The 17,788-nt window shown below is 33.0% G+C and overlaps 6 protein-coding genes across 6 annotated transcripts in view; 2 read left to right on the plus strand and 4 right to left on the minus strand.

Annotated features, from left to right (window-relative positions):
* Flo2 (flotillin-2) overlaps window positions 1-1,519 on the minus strand; it is a 162,895-nt gene extending 161,376 nt beyond the window's left edge. The window contains exon 1 of the mRNA XM_013312076.1: window positions 1,257-1,519. Coding sequence (XP_013167530.1) covers window positions 1,257-1,305 — 49 coding nt within the window. The 5' untranslated portion in view covers window positions 1,306-1,519. The remainder of the gene's footprint in view (window positions 1-1,256) is intronic.
* A 466-nt stretch (window positions 1,520-1,985) lies between these two features.
* Window positions 1,986-5,788, plus strand: Pp4-19C (protein phosphatase 19C). The gene is made up of 7 exons (XM_013312013.1): window positions 1,986-2,117; window positions 2,273-2,448; window positions 2,792-2,944; window positions 3,210-3,328; window positions 3,987-4,168; window positions 4,705-4,894; window positions 5,341-5,788. The coding sequence occupies exons 2-7, from the start codon at window positions 2,299-2,301 to the stop codon at window positions 5,468-5,470; spliced, it is 924 nt and encodes a 307-aa protein (XP_013167467.1). The 5' UTR covers window positions 1,986-2,117; window positions 2,273-2,298; the 3' UTR covers window positions 5,471-5,788.
* A 4,387-nt stretch (window positions 5,789-10,175) lies between these two features.
* On the minus strand, window positions 10,176-14,816 carry LOC106117892 (NAD-dependent protein deacylase Sirt4). The gene is made up of 4 exons (XM_013312398.1): window positions 14,474-14,816; window positions 13,969-14,159; window positions 13,359-13,586; window positions 10,176-10,547 (listed from the first exon to the last, which is right to left on the minus strand). Exons 1-4 carry the CDS (start codon window positions 14,634-14,636, stop codon window positions 10,227-10,229), a joined length of 903 nt encoding a protein of 300 aa, XP_013167852.1. The 5' UTR covers window positions 14,637-14,816; the 3' UTR covers window positions 10,176-10,226.
* On the minus strand, window positions 10,559-12,734 carry LOC106117891 (jerky protein homolog-like). The gene has a single exon (XM_013312396.1). The coding sequence runs from the start codon at window positions 12,526-12,528 to the stop codon at window positions 10,972-10,974; it is 1,557 nt and encodes a 518-aa protein (XP_013167850.1). The 5' UTR covers window positions 12,529-12,734; the 3' UTR covers window positions 10,559-10,971.
* Window positions 14,817-14,926: 110 nt separating the features above from the next.
* Elp5 (Elongator complex protein 5) lies at window positions 14,927-15,951 on the plus strand. The gene has a single exon (XM_013312399.1). The coding sequence runs from the start codon at window positions 15,155-15,157 to the stop codon at window positions 15,908-15,910; it is 756 nt and encodes a 251-aa protein (XP_013167853.1). The 5' UTR covers window positions 14,927-15,154; the 3' UTR covers window positions 15,911-15,951.
* A 612-nt stretch (window positions 15,952-16,563) lies between these two features.
* eIF4H1 (eukaryotic translation initiation factor 4H1) overlaps window positions 16,564-17,788 on the minus strand; it is a 12,166-nt gene continuing 10,941 nt past the window's right edge. Inside the window, exons 6-7 of the mRNA XM_013312233.1 lie at window positions 17,653-17,788; window positions 16,564-17,394 (exon numbers count right to left, since the gene is read on the minus strand). The exon at window positions 17,653-17,788 is cut by the window's right edge and continues 40 nt beyond it. Of these exons, the coding sequence (XP_013167687.1) occupies window positions 17,249-17,394; window positions 17,653-17,788 (282 nt within the window). The 3' untranslated portion in view covers window positions 16,564-17,248. The remainder of the gene's footprint in view (window positions 17,395-17,652) is intronic.

Below are 17,788 nucleotides of genomic sequence, written 5' to 3' on the forward strand. Positions count from 1 at the left end.
GACTTGATTCCAGTTTCAAATATTGCTTTTACTGAGAAATATTATCATTTTCTTAATAAACTCTGTTCTAATATAACCCGAATCCAAGTCAGCGTTTAGAAGGCGTGCTATCAAGAATAGTAGCGGCTCTTATTGTGGGATCCAAAGCCCAATTCGGTATGCTGCACTAGTTATGCCATTTAGATGCTGGGGCGCCTATATAAGTACGACATTTTTACATTGCAATTTAGGAATATGACGTGGTGATACATTTTGGGTGAAAGAATCAACGACGCACAAAACACCAATCTTCCTCGCCTCGATCTTTCGTCATCAATATTGATTATGGAATAACATTAATTGTTACCAGTTTCCACTAACCACGACTTCTACGGAAACCTTCAAGAGTACACATTCTTTATTTCATGTTCAAACTATACGAATTAGTATGCCGTCTATTTCAAGCTGAAAAACATATTGTCATGTCTCTCATACTGCTTAAAACAAATGAAAAAAAAATGTTTTGTTTCATTGGATATGTTATAGTCAGACATAGTACCCATCAATCGTACGCTATACTCGTAAATACATAGTACTATGGTATGTTTTGTAATGTATTATAGACTGACTCATAAATGCTATGTCCAATTTAAATTGAATAAACTTCAGATGTTTTATAATAATTAACAAACATTCAATTTTTTTTTTACATTTTATACTCGCGTTCATTTTTCATTGAACAATGAACTTCGTAAACTCGTGAATACCTACTCATAGAATAATCTATAAACATACGTTCGTTCTCTAATGTACCACGATGTGACCTTCGGCAGTATAATGGGCGCTTGTATTGACATTGAAAAAAAGTAGTAATTAAACCACATTACGTAGACTGGGCGCTGGCCCTATATAAACGTTCAATTTACTAATTGTTACTTAAATTAATACATAAACAAAATGCGTAGAACCAAAATAGTTTTACCTAAACAAATGAGATGATAAAAATTTCAAAGTAAACATTGAAATATGTCTTCATTATCAACAAATAATGTTTACGTTAATTACAATTCAACCGGTTCACAGCATAAAATCTCTATTGTCAACAACTACACAATTAATTTTTGGTTTCCGAGACCAAAATCCCTGTATAAAACATATCGTCATCCCCTATCATTATCTTTGACAAAACAGAGATAACAATATAGTTTAAACGGTCATCTTAGTCTCAGAAACCAACGCATTATTCAGGTTATCATAAGGAAAACACCGTAAATTACCTGAGACAATAAGCGCCTCATTTGGCCCAACAGTGTGAATATTGCCCATTTTTCTCCACAAGATACACCAATCACTTAACAAACACTGTATCAAATATCAATAACAACAATACGCGACGATAATTATTTAAAATCTCGACTTCGATAGTTTGTAAACGGATTTATTTACACAATCACTAAAAAATAGTAGCGTAATAAAGCTATAGTAGGTTTTGTAGTTGTCAGATTGATTGTCAAAAAATTTCATTCAAAACTCATGCGCGCGCATCCCACGTCAGACATATTTGTACGTAGGTACTAAATCTCCGCATACATAATAATTTAGTTAGAATTCCAAATGAGATAATATCTTTGACAATTGTCTTTTACTACCTTAGAACTATTGTAAGAAATATCCAATAAATATTGAATAATCGCAATCCTCATTTACCATGTAAGAAATATTTTCATGATTCATATATTGGTTCATTCTTCTGTATTGTTGTCATTTTGATTTTGACATTTGATTTTAGTTTATAGTTTGCGCAACTCAAAGATTATGTATTATCGAAGGTAGTGCAAAATGTTCAAAAATATATTTTCTTTTGACCTTTTCAAAATTTACATAACCTTTACCTTTTGATTAAGTACATAGAATGAATTAGCCTTCAAATTTTGTACAGTGGTTTGAATGTATTTAGTGAATTGACGAAAAGTACTGATCCCACAAGCAAAATCTTGGAAACAGTGAAAAAAATTTGACTCTACTCTATGGTACATACAAGTTATGATTGTTTGTGAAGTGTGAAGTATTTTGTGATTTTTAACGCTAATGCTATTATAAACGACTGTTCTTAAACACTAAGAAAGATTCAAGTCTTCGTAAGTATAATAATACAAAACAACAGTTCATTTTTAATAAAAAACAATACACGTTAACTCTTCCTCCAAACGAATTGACGGTATGCAACAACGACCACGAAGCCTATTGACCACCTTATACCCTCTAAGATTAAACGTTTTTATTTGAATTGCAGCTGTAAGTAAACTAAATATACAAAAAATGTCTGATACAAGTGACCTGGACCGTCAAATAGAACAATTGAAAAGATGCGAAATAATAATGGAGGCGGAGGTTAAAGCACTTTGTGCGAAAGCCCGCGAGATTCTTGTGGAAGAAAGTAACGTGCAACGAGTAGACTCACCAGTTACGGTAAATTATAACCACAACAATATTGAGATTACATATATATCAACTTTTTTAATAGTTTTTGTATGAAACAGTAATCCTCCTACTTTTACATACACTTAAAGCAACATGTTTTAAATTTTAAAATATCATCGATAATATAGTCGATAATTTCGACTGGATTTTACTCTATCACAATGGAATCAACATACATGTAAACCCACATACATGCCTATGAAAAGAAATACATTGGTGTCTTGTAAGTTGGGAAATAATTTGAATATGCTGTATTATAACAAGTGCTATAATTTTTTTATTAATAAAACTTTCAGCTTGACCAATTTAGAAACCTGTATTTCATTTACAGGTTTGTGGTGACATTCATGGACAATTTTATGACCTTAAAGAGTTATTTAAAGTAGGTGGTGATGTTCCGGAAACTAATTATCTGTTTATGGGTGATTTTGTTGACAGAGGCTTTTATTCAGTAGAAACTTTCTTACTATTACTTGCGTTGAAGGTAAATATTGTCATATATATAATGTTCATAAGCGAAATGTTACACTAGCGACAGCTAGGGCGACTGCTCACAACTAGATCTGTGCGGAATTAAAAAAAATAGCATATATGTGCCAAATTTTATAGAGACTCATTCAGCCATTATGAAGATACCTTGAAACAAACATCCATCAATCATTCCATCTACACATTTGCACTTATAATAGTTCTGTTGTATGATATGTTACTAAGACTAATTGGTAGTATAACAAATTCTATCATTGCAGGTCCGTTATCCAGATCGTATCACACTTATCCGTGGCAACCATGAATCACGTCAGATTACACAAGTTTACGGATTCTATGATGAGTGTTTAAGGAAATATGGTTCAATTACTGTGTGGAGGTAATTAAGATTTAATGTGTATAATACAGTTGAGCCTGGATAAGCAAGAAATTTATAAGCGAGTCATTATTTGGTCATAATGGACTAAGAGAATCTTGGATTAGAGAAATGTCTACAAGTAAAAAAAAATTGTGGTCCCTTGAAGCTTACCCAGGTTCAACTGTGATATGTAACTAACAGGTCCAACAAAAAAATAATATTTGCTTTTTGGAGCTGGAAATAACAAAGAGATTTTGAGTACATGAAAAATATTACGGAGAAGTGAGAATAATACTTTTATTAGTAGTTTGAATTTGTTAAAGCCTAATGAGGATTTATACAGAACATTGGAGTGTGCCTTTCACAAAATTGTTTTGTGTAGATTATATTGCAATTTTCAAAGCATATTTGAGGGTTATGAAAAGAAACAGCTAAATCCAACAACATCATGTTTAGTTATATTCAAAACCAATGATAAGCATGAGCTGATGATATCGATTTTTGAAGTGAATTTACTACAGATTTAGCTGAATATTTTTTTGTACAATGAAAAAACTAAGCATATCCAAGTAACTAGATAGCATCATAGTTGACTCTTATGACATAGAATATAGCTGCCAAAGTTGTAGACCACTTTTATTATACATATATGTTATTACAAGTTTATTGTATTTTAAAGGTACTGCACAGAAATCTTCGATTATTTATCTCTATCGGCTATAATTGATGGACGGATATTCTGTGTGCACGGTGGCCTGAGTCCGTCTATACAGACACTGGATCAAATACGTACGATTGATCGTAAACAAGAAGTACCTCATGATGGACCAATGTGTGATTTATTGTGGAGCGATCCTGAAGGTATTGAATATGCCGAAACTGTCATTCTTTTTGAATAATATATAGATGCCTATATGTTTTTTTCATTGTATAAGGCAGTGGAAACTCACAGTAATGTTATAGTTTTAAATATATCTAACAATGGTAGTTGCCAGCAGTAATAATATTTGTTGCACGAATTGCTTGGCTTACCCAGTGAAACATCGCCACACAGAAGACAGATGTGAAGTGAAAGCATTCCACATACAGTCTGATGAGTGTGCATGCCGGCGGCCACATTTTTGTACCCTTTCCTTTTCCGCCCTGTTCTTATAAAGAAAGTATGGGAAGGAGAACTGGATTTGACAGAGGAAGGGTCGCAAAGAATGTGGAAATATCCTCTTTCTATGAGTCCCCTCCTCCGTCGATTAATGCACCTGCAATTAGGGATGTCTATGGTTTCAGGTGGCTGTTGGCTCCTTTGCCACCTTTTAATAAAAAAAAATATTCCAGTTCCTCTGTTTGTCTATACAAAACTTTTTTTTTGGATTTGAATAAAATGTGTGGTACAATTCCAGATACTCAAGGCTGGGGTGTATCTCCGCGTGGTGCGGGCTACCTGTTTGGATCTGATGTGGTGGCGCAGTTCAATGTGTCCAATGATATTGACATGATATGTCGCGCGCACCAGCTTGTTATGGAAGGATACAAGTGGCATTTCAATGAGACAGTACTCACTGTCTGGTCCGCACCAAACTATTGCTACAGGTTAGTAAGAGTGTTTGACAAATTATTTGATAGACTTTTGGCAAACTTTAGCTTTGTTGGCTCAACTTTGCCGAACTAAGTTATTGTTCACTAGATGCTTTAATACTTCTTTTATTAACAATGAACGGAATAAAAAAAACAATTAACTTCTGTATATGTTTGGAAATTTACAAATTCTAACATGAAATATGACATCCCTTTGTAATTTAGTAAAATTAAGGGATTCATGTTGATTTTTTTTATTTTACAATAATATACTTTTTTAAAATGATTATTAACCCCTATTAAGCATTTATTTCATGAAAAATTCCTATATATCACATATTCATTCATCCCCTTTATAATTCATGCATTTAATTAGCTATAACACATTCAGTGCCGACTGCAATTTACTTAACCATGAAATTAATATAACTGAAAATGTTAAAACCCATTAATATCATCAGATGTGGCAATGTAGCGGCCATCTTGGAACTGAATGAAAACCTTCAACGTGAGTTCACAATATTCGAAGCAGCACCGCAGGAATCACGAGGTGTACCATCAAAGAAACCCCAGGCTGATTACTTTTTATAATAACGGACGTCCGGATATAGCGACGTAGTGATAAAACAATTTATGTGTTTAGTGTCTCAGTGTCTCATTTCTAAGACCAATGTGAATGCTTTCTGTGTGATTTGAATAGTGTTTTTTATATACATATGAAGGATTTCATTACTGTAAGTATGATTTTTTTTAATATATCTATACTAATATTATAAAGCGGACGAGTTTGTTTGTTTATACATACAAATCTCAGGAAATACTGGTCTGATTTGAAGAATTCTTTTATTGTTGGATAGTCCATTTATAGAGGAAAGCTTTAGGCTATATAATGCTGCGACCAATAGTTTTTGTTTAATTCCGCGCGGACGGAGTCGCGGGCGACAGCTAGTTTATAATAAAAACTTAACACTAAGCTTAATTCATATGTAATGTGCCGGTTTCATTTAAACTTAACTGTTCAACCGTTGAATTAGCCATAGTTAAATAATTTTTAGGGTTCCGTACCTTGTGTAAATGGAACCCTTATAGGATCACTTTGTTGTCCATCAAGACCCTTTTTAATTATGAATCTCTTTATGCACTTCTGCACGTTGACTTTAACTGTTTCAAATTTTACTTTCATTCCTTCGCGCTTCCTAGTAATAAATATAGTCTATACCTGGGTATAAAGTAGCTTTCCAACAGGACAAGAATTTTTTAAATTTGTTCAATAATTTTGGAACCTGCAAACAATCAAATCTTTCCTATTTATAATACAAGCAGTCGCCCGTATATCCGTCCGCGCGGAATTAAAAAAACTATTGGTCGCAACGTAATTTTATATAGCCTAAAGCCTTCCTCTATAAATGGACTATCCAACAAAAAAAAATTCAAATTGGACCAGTAGGTTCCTGAGATTAGCTCGTTTAAACAAACTCTTCCACTTTATTAGTATAGATTGGATAAGGAAGATGCCGAAATGATATAAAAATGTACTTACAATATGAAATATTACTATGTTTATAAAAATACATTATTTAAATAAGTTTTATCATTTTTTTTTTAAATAGCTATACAATTGAAATCTTATTCTTTTATGCTCCTTGTATTGTTGTAATGTTCAAAACTTACTATGAACATTTTCTTAATTCACTATTTGTTAGGATAAAGAATTCAACAGCAGTGACGATTATCCAATCTGAATAAACGAGAATTCAATAAGAATGCGATATTTTTCTTTCTTACCGTAGGTTTCTGAGAGCAGAATCTCCGTTAAAAACATATCATCTATGTTTTTTCAAAGATAATGACAGGGATATATTTAACCCACAGTTGGCAAGGTTTCTATGTAATCTAACCGTTGGTTTCTGAGACCAATTTCTCTGAATAAAATATATTGTCATCCCTGTCTTTATCTTTGACAAAACAGAGATACTAATATGTTTTGAAAGGAGATTTTGGTGTCAGAAACCCCACGGTAAGTGTCGTTGCAGTTGAGTTCTAATTACAGTTGCACGTTTACAAATGTAGTGTATAGTTCAAGGCATTTAAGTAGAACCATTTTAAGCTCCTTTTCCACTAATTGACGTGCGTTAACTTGTATCCGTACCAGTGAAAATGGTATGTAATTAAAGCCGATTGTAACATGGAAGGGACCGCAATATTCTATAATACTAAATGATAGATAATTGTAAAACGAATGTTCGTTGACGCTACAAGTAATATCGTTTTAAAAATTAACTTTTAAACAATACTACTAGTGAGTTTCTAAGGACAAAATCTTCGTTTAAATCATATTGTCATGTCTGTTTTGTGAAAAATAACAGGAATAACGATATGTTTTATACAGTTTTTGGTCTTAGAAACCAACTTTATTTTATTGTTTATATAGACTTTGTTATTACTAAATATTGTCGGTCCTTTTGATGTTTTTGTAACCGGTTTGTACTTATTTTGTTAATCAATTTATGGAAAATATGTATTGGGTTCTACTTTGATGTCTAGTTTTGTTTTTTCAATGTCATTAAAATAATTGTATATTATATTCCATAATTAGTATAAGTAAAGTTATCAGGATATGAAACAATTCACTGCCAATGTTAGAGATTACATTTTGTTGATTTTGAATGTGACACTTGTATTGACATCCCTTTCTTTATCTTTGATAAAAGAGAGACAACGATATATATACAAGTGTCACTCGTAACATATTACTTGATCTGATAGATATATAGAGGTCACTGACTTGATGAATGGACAGGCTATAAGATTATTATTTTGTGCCTATTTGATTTTCGACATTTTGGTGGTGTGGATTGGAACTACAATATCAAAAGGAGGATTAGACAAAGTGCATTCGATTCGAAGCGATTCTATAGCGACAAAAATGTATAGGACAGACAGTAACTTTAGAAAAATCACGTGATTGTTGCGTCTTAGTACCATACATTTTTAAAATTCGTTATGGAATCACTTCAGAGTGAATGCACTTTATTTAGTTCCGCAGGGGTTTTTAAATCGGAACGAAGCAAATGCTGTTATTTCCAAGCAATCGCCTATCCATTTATAGAAATCAGTGCAGGAGGTGCTTTGAAATGTTTCAATAATTGGTTAATTTTGATAAATGCACTACAGCCATCTCTTTAAATAAAAAAGTCAGTGTCAAGATGACTTTTTGTTACTCTCAGAAACCTGTGGTCAATGTATAATAAGTGATAAAGTTATGAACCAGTAAGCATAGACAAATTAAATTATGACAGCTCACTAGCGCCTCCCTGACAATGTCAAAAGTGTCAAGATCCTTTTATTGCAGCCGTCTTGCATTTTCTGTGGTAGATTTTAAATAGTGACAGAAATAACTCTGCTAAACCCATTACTGGATCATATAATATTGTCTGACTAATCGTTGATTTCTGAGACCAAAATCCATGTATAAAACATATCGTTATCTCTGTCATTATCTTTGACAAAAAAAGATAGCAATATGTTTTACACACGGTTTTAGTGCTCAGAAACCGACGATATTAGGTTTCTCACAAAAAATCAACACTGGAGATTACTTTAGTGACCATAAGAGAGTGGATACTTCATGAATTAAAAATTAATTGAGGATAAGCTTATTGGCTATAAAAATAATTCAGGTACAAAATAGAAATAAAGTTAGTCTACTATTACTATATGTAAAATATGCGTCATTGTTACTAACCTATTGAAAACTTCGTCAGTTTATAATAAGACTAGATTTACTACATTGAAAACAAAATGCATCTCACAAATATCACTGCAACAGTTTTGGGTTTATGTCAAAGACAAACTACTTTCTTTTTACTTATTCACAGTCGTGTTTTCTCTTGGGTATGTAAATATGTTAAAATTGCTATTTTCTGTAATCTTGGTAGTCGAAAATTCTATACCTTTTTATCTTTAGAGAGAAAAAAAATCATTTTCCACAAATCGTAAAGATAAAGTTAGGACTTGTAATGATTTTTTACCAATAATATTTTTTTAACGTAAAATATGCATTTTAGTTTACTTTGTATTAAAACCAGAGATAGTCTTATTATTGTTAGGAAGAAAATCCGACACTATGCCGGTGTACTGGCACAACACTAGCGTTACTAAAATGTCGACGTTTATGTCCCCTCACTAATCATTCTGACACTTGACTTTGTAATGAAAGCGCGCCATTCGCGATTAGGATTCCAACTAATAATGTCTAAAATTATAAACTAACGAAATTTCAAATTGGATAGTGACTAATGAAACGAAATGGAAAAATTAAATAAATAAATTAAAGTTCTTAAGAAAGCTTTCAAATAGGAATAATGTAATTATATGAACTTGGTATTGTGAATGTGGTTAGATTAATCACTAATAGCTTAAATTAAACTTAATTAAATGATTTCTGTTTAGTATCAAGCATTATCTTAGATATTTAACTTATCTTTTAAATCAATTGTTCCTTAACTGTACGTTTTCACTGCCGAAACATGGGGGGTTAGACAAAATCCATTCCATAGCTATATTCAAAAATGTATAGAACTGACATACCTTTCGGTAAGTTACGTGATTGTCGCGCGTCAGTTCTATATAATTTTGAAGTTCGCTATGATATCGCTTCGAAGCCATGTGTACAAAATACTGTATATTCTTTCACGTGCGAGTGTTTCGGTAGTGAAATCTTAAGGTTATCTTTAAATTAGAAAAACACGAGGTCAGGCATGTTTTTAGACATAAAATTTACTTGCATATTTCAATATTATTAATAAGGTAATTGGCACTAAATATTTAGGTTACTTTTGACGAAAACTAGACATTTTAATTGATTAACTGCCTTAAATCTCGATACTTGACTATTAAATTTCATGTAAATTTTGATCTCAGATTTCTAAACGTACTGCCGCAGTCTTCATGAAATTAGGATATTTTATCTTACTATTTAATCTGATTACAAGTGTACAAAAACAAGTATGGAAGAAGTGTCGTCATCTGACTCGTGTCTCATGTTATCGTGCCTGTGTAGTACCTATATTTAATTTATTAACAAGTATTTGAGTTTGAACAAACTGTTTATTACCTCAATATATACGGCTCAAGGAATGTCTGTGCAGTTTGATTTGTAATGTTAATTTTTGTAATGATACATTTTGGTACGAAATAAAAAAAAAACTAAAGACCATTTTATAGCATATTTTATTTTTTAACTAACACGATACCACTTAAAATATTATTCAACAGAGGTAGATCACATAATTAGACTTTTTTTTTAATTTGCTAAAAAAAGATTAAAGTTTTTTTAAAGTTGACATCATATTGTGTTATGTAAATCCATCAAAATATCACTACATTTAGTGGATATTTTTATATCAACAATGTTGTCCGCTCTAGTTGGTCCTATATTCAAAATGGCCACTTCTTTCTTTTCCTCTTTAGCTTGTAATATAATTCTATAACTCGAATACACTGTTAGACTTGAACCTAATACAAATATTGCATCACTTTCACTTACTTCGTTCCTGACCTTTTCTACTCTTTCTTTTGGTACATTGTCACCAAAGAATACTATATCCGGTTTCAAAGGACCTTGGCAATTCGGACACAGTGGTACTCGGAATTTTTCAATTTGTTCCTGAAAAAAACATAGTCTTAAGATGTGACAAATGAGATATAAAGAAAGCTAAGGATTGTACAAAGGGTTCATTTCTTTTACTACGATTTGATGAGTGAGCGGGCTGCATAAGCGAAGTAGTACCGGTCTCACTGACCCTGATGAAAGGCCCTCACTGTGCTCGGACACCGGACAAATATACGTAAGTATTTGGCTGTTTACAAATTAATTTAAAGACTCGCATATTTTAGACATAACATGGAAGTTTTTCGGTTTCCACACACTTTCAGAACAACAAATTACAGTATAATCTCACTAATCAATATTAACATAAGTGCCGGATTATTGGAATGTTTGGATTACTGGATTATTAATAAAAAGTTAAAAGGTAATAAAACAAAGCATTTCACAGACGGAATAAATGTATGTAATGGTACATATCTAATTAACTAGTATTAAAATAATCCATAAATGAGTTCTGCTTTTGTGTGAATTGTAGTCCTTGTTTAAAAACCTTTTCTCGCATGTTACGCAGAATTATGATATCCTTGGCAGATATGCCGTTTTCTTCTGCCCATGTTATGCAGGTGTTGAAAGAAAACAATGCATCATCTGGTCTAACTTTTACAGTAGTTGGTGACGCCAATATTTCATCAATGCTTTCTTCTTTTACTGTTTCCCATAAAATTTCTTCATCTGTCATAATTTGCTCTCTCTCTTCGATTCCTTCAAACCAAAAAATTAAATTTTCTTCACTTGTCTCAAATCCTTTATCTGATAGAATTTGTAACCATTCGGCAACAGGCACATTATCTTCGGGATCCCATTCATCTGTTTCTTCTTTTTTTATTGATACATAATTCATTGTAGGCCATAACTTTTTCCATGAAGATTGGATTAAGTTAAATGAAACAGAATCCCAAGCATGAGCGAGAAAGAATACGACATCTTTCAAATTCAATCCTTGAAGACTCTGCGTTATATCGCCATACTGAGATATAATATGGATCAGCAATTTGTTTTTATACAAATATTTTATTTTTTGGATAACATTTTGATCCACCGGGTGCAGTAAAGGTTTGCAGTTTAGTGGTAAAAAGATAGTTTGGATATTCCCATCACTTGATTTAAGTTCTTGTTCATTTGGGTGGCGTGGATCATCGGCAATTACTAGTAAAGCTTTTATGGGCAAGTTGGATCTTTTCATAAACTTTTCGACTTCTGGGACAAAGTCTTCATGAAACCATTCGTTAAATATCTCTCTCGTGACCCAACTTCTAATTTGGTTCTTGTAGCAGACTGGCAGACAAATGTTCTTGAAAGCTCTGGGAGTTTTTTCTTCGCCAATTACTAACAAATCCAATTTGTGCGTTCCAGTTGCATTTGAACACGGCATGAATGTGATTCTATCTTTACTCACTTGATCTGCACTTGCTTCTTTAGCTTTATTGGGCAACAACCTCCAGAACAGACCACTCTCGTCTGCGTTATAAATTTGGTCAGGAAGAAGACCCAGTTCTTCTACTTTGTTTTTAAAATGTTGGATAAATGACTGTACAGCAGATTCGTTGCTTGATATCTCACTCGATATGGTTAATAGACGGATACCAAATCGCTTTTTAAATTTATCCAACCATCCGTCGCTGGCACGAAAATCATCTTTGTTGGTAATTTTTTTATAAAATTCGATTGCTTTGGCTTTTAGAATTTCTCCAGATATAGGAGTGTGTTTAGAACGCTGTTGTATGTACCACATGTAAAGAGCGCTTTCCATCTTTGGACAACCGCCAACTTTTAATGTTTTACGCTGTCCTGGCCCCGATTCCATTGCGTTGACGCGGTCTTCTATCTTTTGCCTTTTTTTCTTAAGATCGTGTATAGTAGCACGCCCAACGCCATATTCTTTTGCCAATTTGCATATATTTTGTCCACTATCTAACTTCTTTAAAATCTCCATTTTATAATTCAAATCTAGTGTCTTATGTTTGCGTTTATTTGACATTTTAAACTATAAACTATTGTCACTTAAAATTACGTTTTGAGGTTAGACTGCTAGTCGATGACGCAACGACCGAAGCGCACAGGTATAGAGAGGCGAATGAGGTGTGGGACGGCGGATTATTGGACGTGCCGATTTATCGAAGTATCGGATTAGTGAGATTATACTCTATGTGTCTTTGTTTATCTTTGATCGTTATCTATGTTTATATTAGTGTTGTGTCAATGTAAATCATTGGAATAATAAAAGAGAAATGACAACAAAAAAAGGTAGAATCACTTGAAGATTCAACACTGGTCACTTATTAATTTTGCAAAAAACAAATGTCAAGTCTCCTTAAATTCTTCTTCCTAACCTTATCCCACTCATGTGGTGTTGGCGCAGGTTTTATAAACCTCAAGGCTTTTACTTATATTCTTACGGCCGGCCGCCTGCTCCACTCGGGAGTTATATAAAATACAATCTATACATATAAATAAAATTGTAGTGTCTGAAATATTCGTTTTACATATTTTTTTTACTATTTTTGTCTGTCTTTTTCTTTCATCTAGTCTCGGAATTGGCTGGACCGATTTTGACGAGACTTTTATTTACAGGTCGCTGATGTAATAAGAAGTTGCTTAAGTTATGTTTATTTTAGAAAAATTCTTTTATTTTAGTCAAATAAAGTAATGTTGCAATGTCCAAGTACTTTCCAGTACTATGCGCAGCTCAAAGATTGTACACGGACAGTCGCGGGCATGGCTAGCATTAACTAACTTCCTAAAAATACACCAACAATGACTTAAAACTTCAATTACAAATATTAAATTATAATCATTATTTCTACTTACTCTAGACAATTCAACATCTCCATCGGGCCTGATCATCGTAACACTATTCTCCATATCCGGATTTTGTTGCATCATTGTCTGTTGCAGCTCATATCTGTCCACTTCATAACTACATTGTAAGCATTTCACTATATAACCAGTACCATGAAGCTCAATAATATTCTCCGAACCCGCCTTGTGATGTAGACGATCAACATTTTGTGTCACTATTGCACTTACTTTATTGATCTACAAAAATGTTTGTGGTAAAATAAATTCACACTCAATCAATGATATTTTTTTTGTTTATATAAAACCATCTTAATTTTTTTATACAGTGACTATTTACTTATTGATATAAGTTTACATAACAGCTAAAATTACCACACAATTACAAAGAAAAAAATTAAATATACACAAGGCAAAAGTTGTCTTCTAAACCATGGTCTACTTTTATGCCAAATTGCAGGGAGATCCATACAGCCGTTCTGATGATACCTTCTAACCAACATCTATGTAAACTTTCACATTCATAATATTAGTTAGAAATAAGATTTAAATATTTGATATGTTCTGTGCAAAATATTGGTACAGTTCAGATGATTATTGTAAATTTAAAGAAAATATATACCTTTTCTAATTCTCTAATAGCATAATGTGTAGCATTCGGCTGTACTGCACTAAACCTTGGCCACCCTATAAAGTTTCTGGCCCAGTACCTCTGTCTTACTTTAGGATATTTCACAAACTCTTGATACTGTACTGGTTTGTGATTACTTCGTGCGTATAACCCTACTTCTTCAGATCTGTAGTCAGGTATTCCTAGAAGTAAATTTATTGTACTGTGTAACTGAAGTTGAATGTTTTCTTTTTCATATGGAAGTATTTATTCATGAATTAGATGAGTTGGTAGTATTGAATGTGTTAATGAATGTAAGTTAGTCCAGTTTTTCTCACACTTTTTACGACTTTCAATACTATTTTAAATTATTTTCTAAAAGAAATACTTCGAGGTTCTAAAATATTATCTTTAAATATTCAGTGCTAATAGTGTTTAATAGTGTAAGATAGTTATTATTAAAGTATTAGTGTTTATAATAAAATCTTATTACATGATTCATTATCCACCTACGAACCAGATTCTGTTGATATTCCAGCGCCAGTGAGTATTAGAATTTTCTTATGGCGGCTTACAAAATACCTTATTGTTTCAAAATCTTTTTCAGCTGGTGGTTTGTACGCAGGTACAAATGCTGTATGCCTTATAAGCATTTTAAATGCACTAATTTGTTTTAGCATGACTAATATTTTACTCTCCGAAGGACCAAATTTTACTACTGTCTCTTTACACTTTCCAATATTTACATATAAAACTATCTAAATTTTTTCATTTTCAATTTTCATTTAATTATTATTTACAACGCAGTTTCATATGTTATATTGCACTATAAATCTTTTGAACACAAGTGACATTGACGTTTGATAATCGTAGTCTATGGATTCCGAAATGACAGCAAATCCCAAAAAGTAAATAAAATCCTTTGCTTTTTTTTTTTACACGGAACGCAACATAAAGTCATTTTTCAAAGTTGTATTTTCCAATAAATTATATATTGTTTGCTATAAGTAAAGTTTAATAATAAGATTTTACTATCATTTTATGGTGAGCACGGGTTTATAAACGTATTAATGTTTGATTCGACGACAACGCTTTGACAATGATTGACATATAATATAACCTCAAAAACAAAGTTTAAAATTTTGATGTTCTAGGGTTAATAATATATTTGTCTCGAGATTGAGGTGTTGAATTCAATATGACATTATTGAAATTACGGTCGGCACCAATGGTCCTGATTGAAGATGATTACAACATCAATATTTTACCTCTATTAATGAGTTTAGTAGGAGACAAACTAAAAATGAACTTATTTTCCTATGAACAATCTATAAAACTATGGGAAAAAGTATTTCAAAACCAAACCGTCGAGTATCACCAAGAATTTGATCCAGAAAGTTTTAATGAATATATAAAACAACCTTGTCATATTTTCATAGATTCAGTTAATCAAATGGCCATGCAAATGGGTTGGCACAAATGTTTGACATACATAAGAAAACTAAAAAGTCACGAAAATGTTGTTAAACTAATCCTGGTACTGCATAAAGATTGTTTACAAATGCATTCAAAATTACAAAAGCATTTAATGCACTTGGCACATGCAACTATTACATACAGCGAACATAACCCACTTCAAATAGCTGTACAAATAAAATTAGGCAATAAGTTTGTAAAAACAGAGGAACTATTGTCCTATGATAATATTACATCCATATTAAAATGTGAGAGGGTAACAAAAGAGGTGATAAAAGATGAAGAGCCAGCTAAACCAAATCCGGGTAATCTTTCAACATTTAAAATAGAAGTGGATCAAACACAACAATTGGAGAAGCATAATCTGAAGTTACCTTATATGAGTAAAATAAACGAGGGCCAGAGTAAAGTTTATTATGAACCAGATGCAGTTGATGATTGGGACGAGGAAGACCCAGATGAAGATCTTGATATATAATTAAGTAAATCACTATTTTTGCAATATATTATTTAAAAAAAATGTTTTTCTTTGACCTTCATGCTCACTTCACTGCTATAGGCACACTATTTCGATGAATGATAATCCCATTCCAACATTCTGTGGCATTTGTTGTCATACACCTTTTTTCACATATACATAAGATCTCCTTCAACTTATTGATATAATTTACCCACAAATTAAGTTGCAATGTTTAGTCATAATTGTCCCAGGTTTAAAGACACCCATGATACTACTTTGACGATAATAAAGGTATATTAACACTGCTGTCGCCCGCGACTCCGTCTGCACGCAGCTTTGAAAAAAAAAACTCAAAAGTAGTCCGTGTTCTGTCAGCTTATGTTGTACAAGTGTGCCATATTTCATCAAATTCCTTTGATCTATTCTGGTGATACCTTCAAACAAATAAACTTTCGCTTTTATAATATTAGTAAGGTTTTACTAGTTTGAGATTCAATGATGTAATCCTTATTCCTTCTACAGTACTACTTTATCTTTTGTATCCATCTTTTTTTTTAGTCTGTAAAGACTAGCTATGTGTAGTCTCTTCAGGCTGTTGCATAGATTTATGAGAAATGGTAAGGATTTTTTCATTTACATTAGGACATGGTAGACAAATTCTCGGTTACAAAGAGTTCACTTTTTATTAATTTTTCTATTATCCATTACAATTTTGCGATTTTTTTTCCACCGCCACGTTACTTATACATTTTATTACAATTAAACAATATTTCATTATTAATAAAGTAGATATACAAGTACGTGGAAGTTAAATTTATTAATGACACAATAATTACATCATCATATTCTCAACTCTTAAAAAGTATTCATTTATAAATCACTTAATCAATGTTTAATTTTTCACGACCTAAGGAACAAAATAAAAAAAAATATTTTATTACAACAGAGAATCTAACAGAGAACTCTTCGATAGCCACGAAGGTATTGTAGATAAATAATAATTATGTTTTCACCACATAGCATAAACGAAATGTAAATAAGTATTATATTTTGGAACGCAATAAAACCGAATCCGCTCAAAGCTGAATTGATAAAAGAACACTAGCATTTGACATCGAAAATTTCGACGTTCACTTGAAAAGCACTCAAGGAGAATATATCAAAGACACAATAAAGCTAACAAAATACAAATACGATAATCATTTACAACCTAACAAAGAGCCTTCAATACCGCGTGTGCGTGCGCGTGCGCTGCGTACTGGAGGTAGACGATGATTAGCGGGCGTCGGAACGAATCATATACACGAGGGGGTGAGGGGCGCGCGGTGCGAGGCGGACAGTCACCACTGGACAGAGTTACTCTCCCGCCAGCTCCTTGAGCCGCTCCTCTCGCGGCCGCGCGCCGCCGAATATCGAGGAGGCCTGGCTGGTGGAGGCCAGCGAGTTCACCGGCTCCTTCACCGTGCGCGGTTGCAGCTGCAGCTTTGGTCTGCCCGTCGTGTCTGCATCACAACACAAACATATTATATTAATGATGCGATATCTATGTATGTCTCTACATAATAATGCATTTGACAATAAAACCCCTTTTCCACGTGTATATGTTATTAATATAATATTTTAAAAATATGTCCATTATGTAAAGTCTGTGGATTTATCCATCACACAGGATGCCACCCTAGTTTAGACAGAAATCACCAGCTCAAAAAGGAATTAATTTTTTTTTATTTCAATCTTTCAAGTTATTTGTATTCACTGACCGGGTCTCGCGGGCGGCATGTCGTCGAACTGACGACGCGGTTTGGCGGGCGGGGGCGCTGCTGGTCCCCGGGCGCCCATGCGGCCCCACTCGCCGCGCGGCTCCTCTCCGCCGCGCCCGCGCTCGCGCTCGCCACC

The sequence above is a fragment of the Papilio xuthus genome, unplaced genomic scaffold, assembly GCF_000836235.2.
Source record: "Papilio xuthus unplaced genomic scaffold, Pxut_1.1 DF827679.1, whole genome shotgun sequence".
Classification (NCBI taxonomy): Eukaryota; Metazoa; Arthropoda; class Insecta; order Lepidoptera; family Papilionidae; genus Papilio; species Papilio xuthus.

Coding starts and splice junctions, on each gene's coding strand:
- LOC106117892 (XM_013312398.1), bottom strand. CDS start 14,636: ATGCTAAAACAAATTAGTGCATTTAAAATGCTTATAAGGCATACAGCA. Junction 14,160..14,473: donor TGGAATATCAACAGAATCTG/GTTCGTAGGTGG, acceptor ATTTACTTCTAG/GAATACCTGACTACAGATCT. Junction 10,548..13,358: donor GAGATGTTGAATTGTCTAGA/GTAAGTAGAAAT, acceptor TGTTTTTTTCAG/GAACAAATTGAAAAATTCCG.
- Pp4-19C (XM_013312013.1), top strand. CDS start 2,299: ATGTCTGATACAAGTGACCTGGACCGTCAAATAGAACAATTGAAAAGA. Junction 3,329..3,986: donor GGTTCAATTACTGTGTGGAG/GTAATTAAGATT, acceptor TGTATTTTAAAG/GTACTGCACAGAAATCTTCG. Junction 4,895..5,340: donor GCACCAAACTATTGCTACAG/GTTAGTAAGAGT, acceptor TAATATCATCAG/ATGTGGCAATGTAGCGGCCA.
- LOC106117891 (XM_013312396.1), bottom strand. CDS start 12,528: ATGTCAAATAAACGCAAACATAAGACACTAGATTTGAATTATAAAATG.
- Elp5 (XM_013312399.1), top strand. CDS start 15,155: ATGACATTATTGAAATTACGGTCGGCACCAATGGTCCTGATTGAAGAT.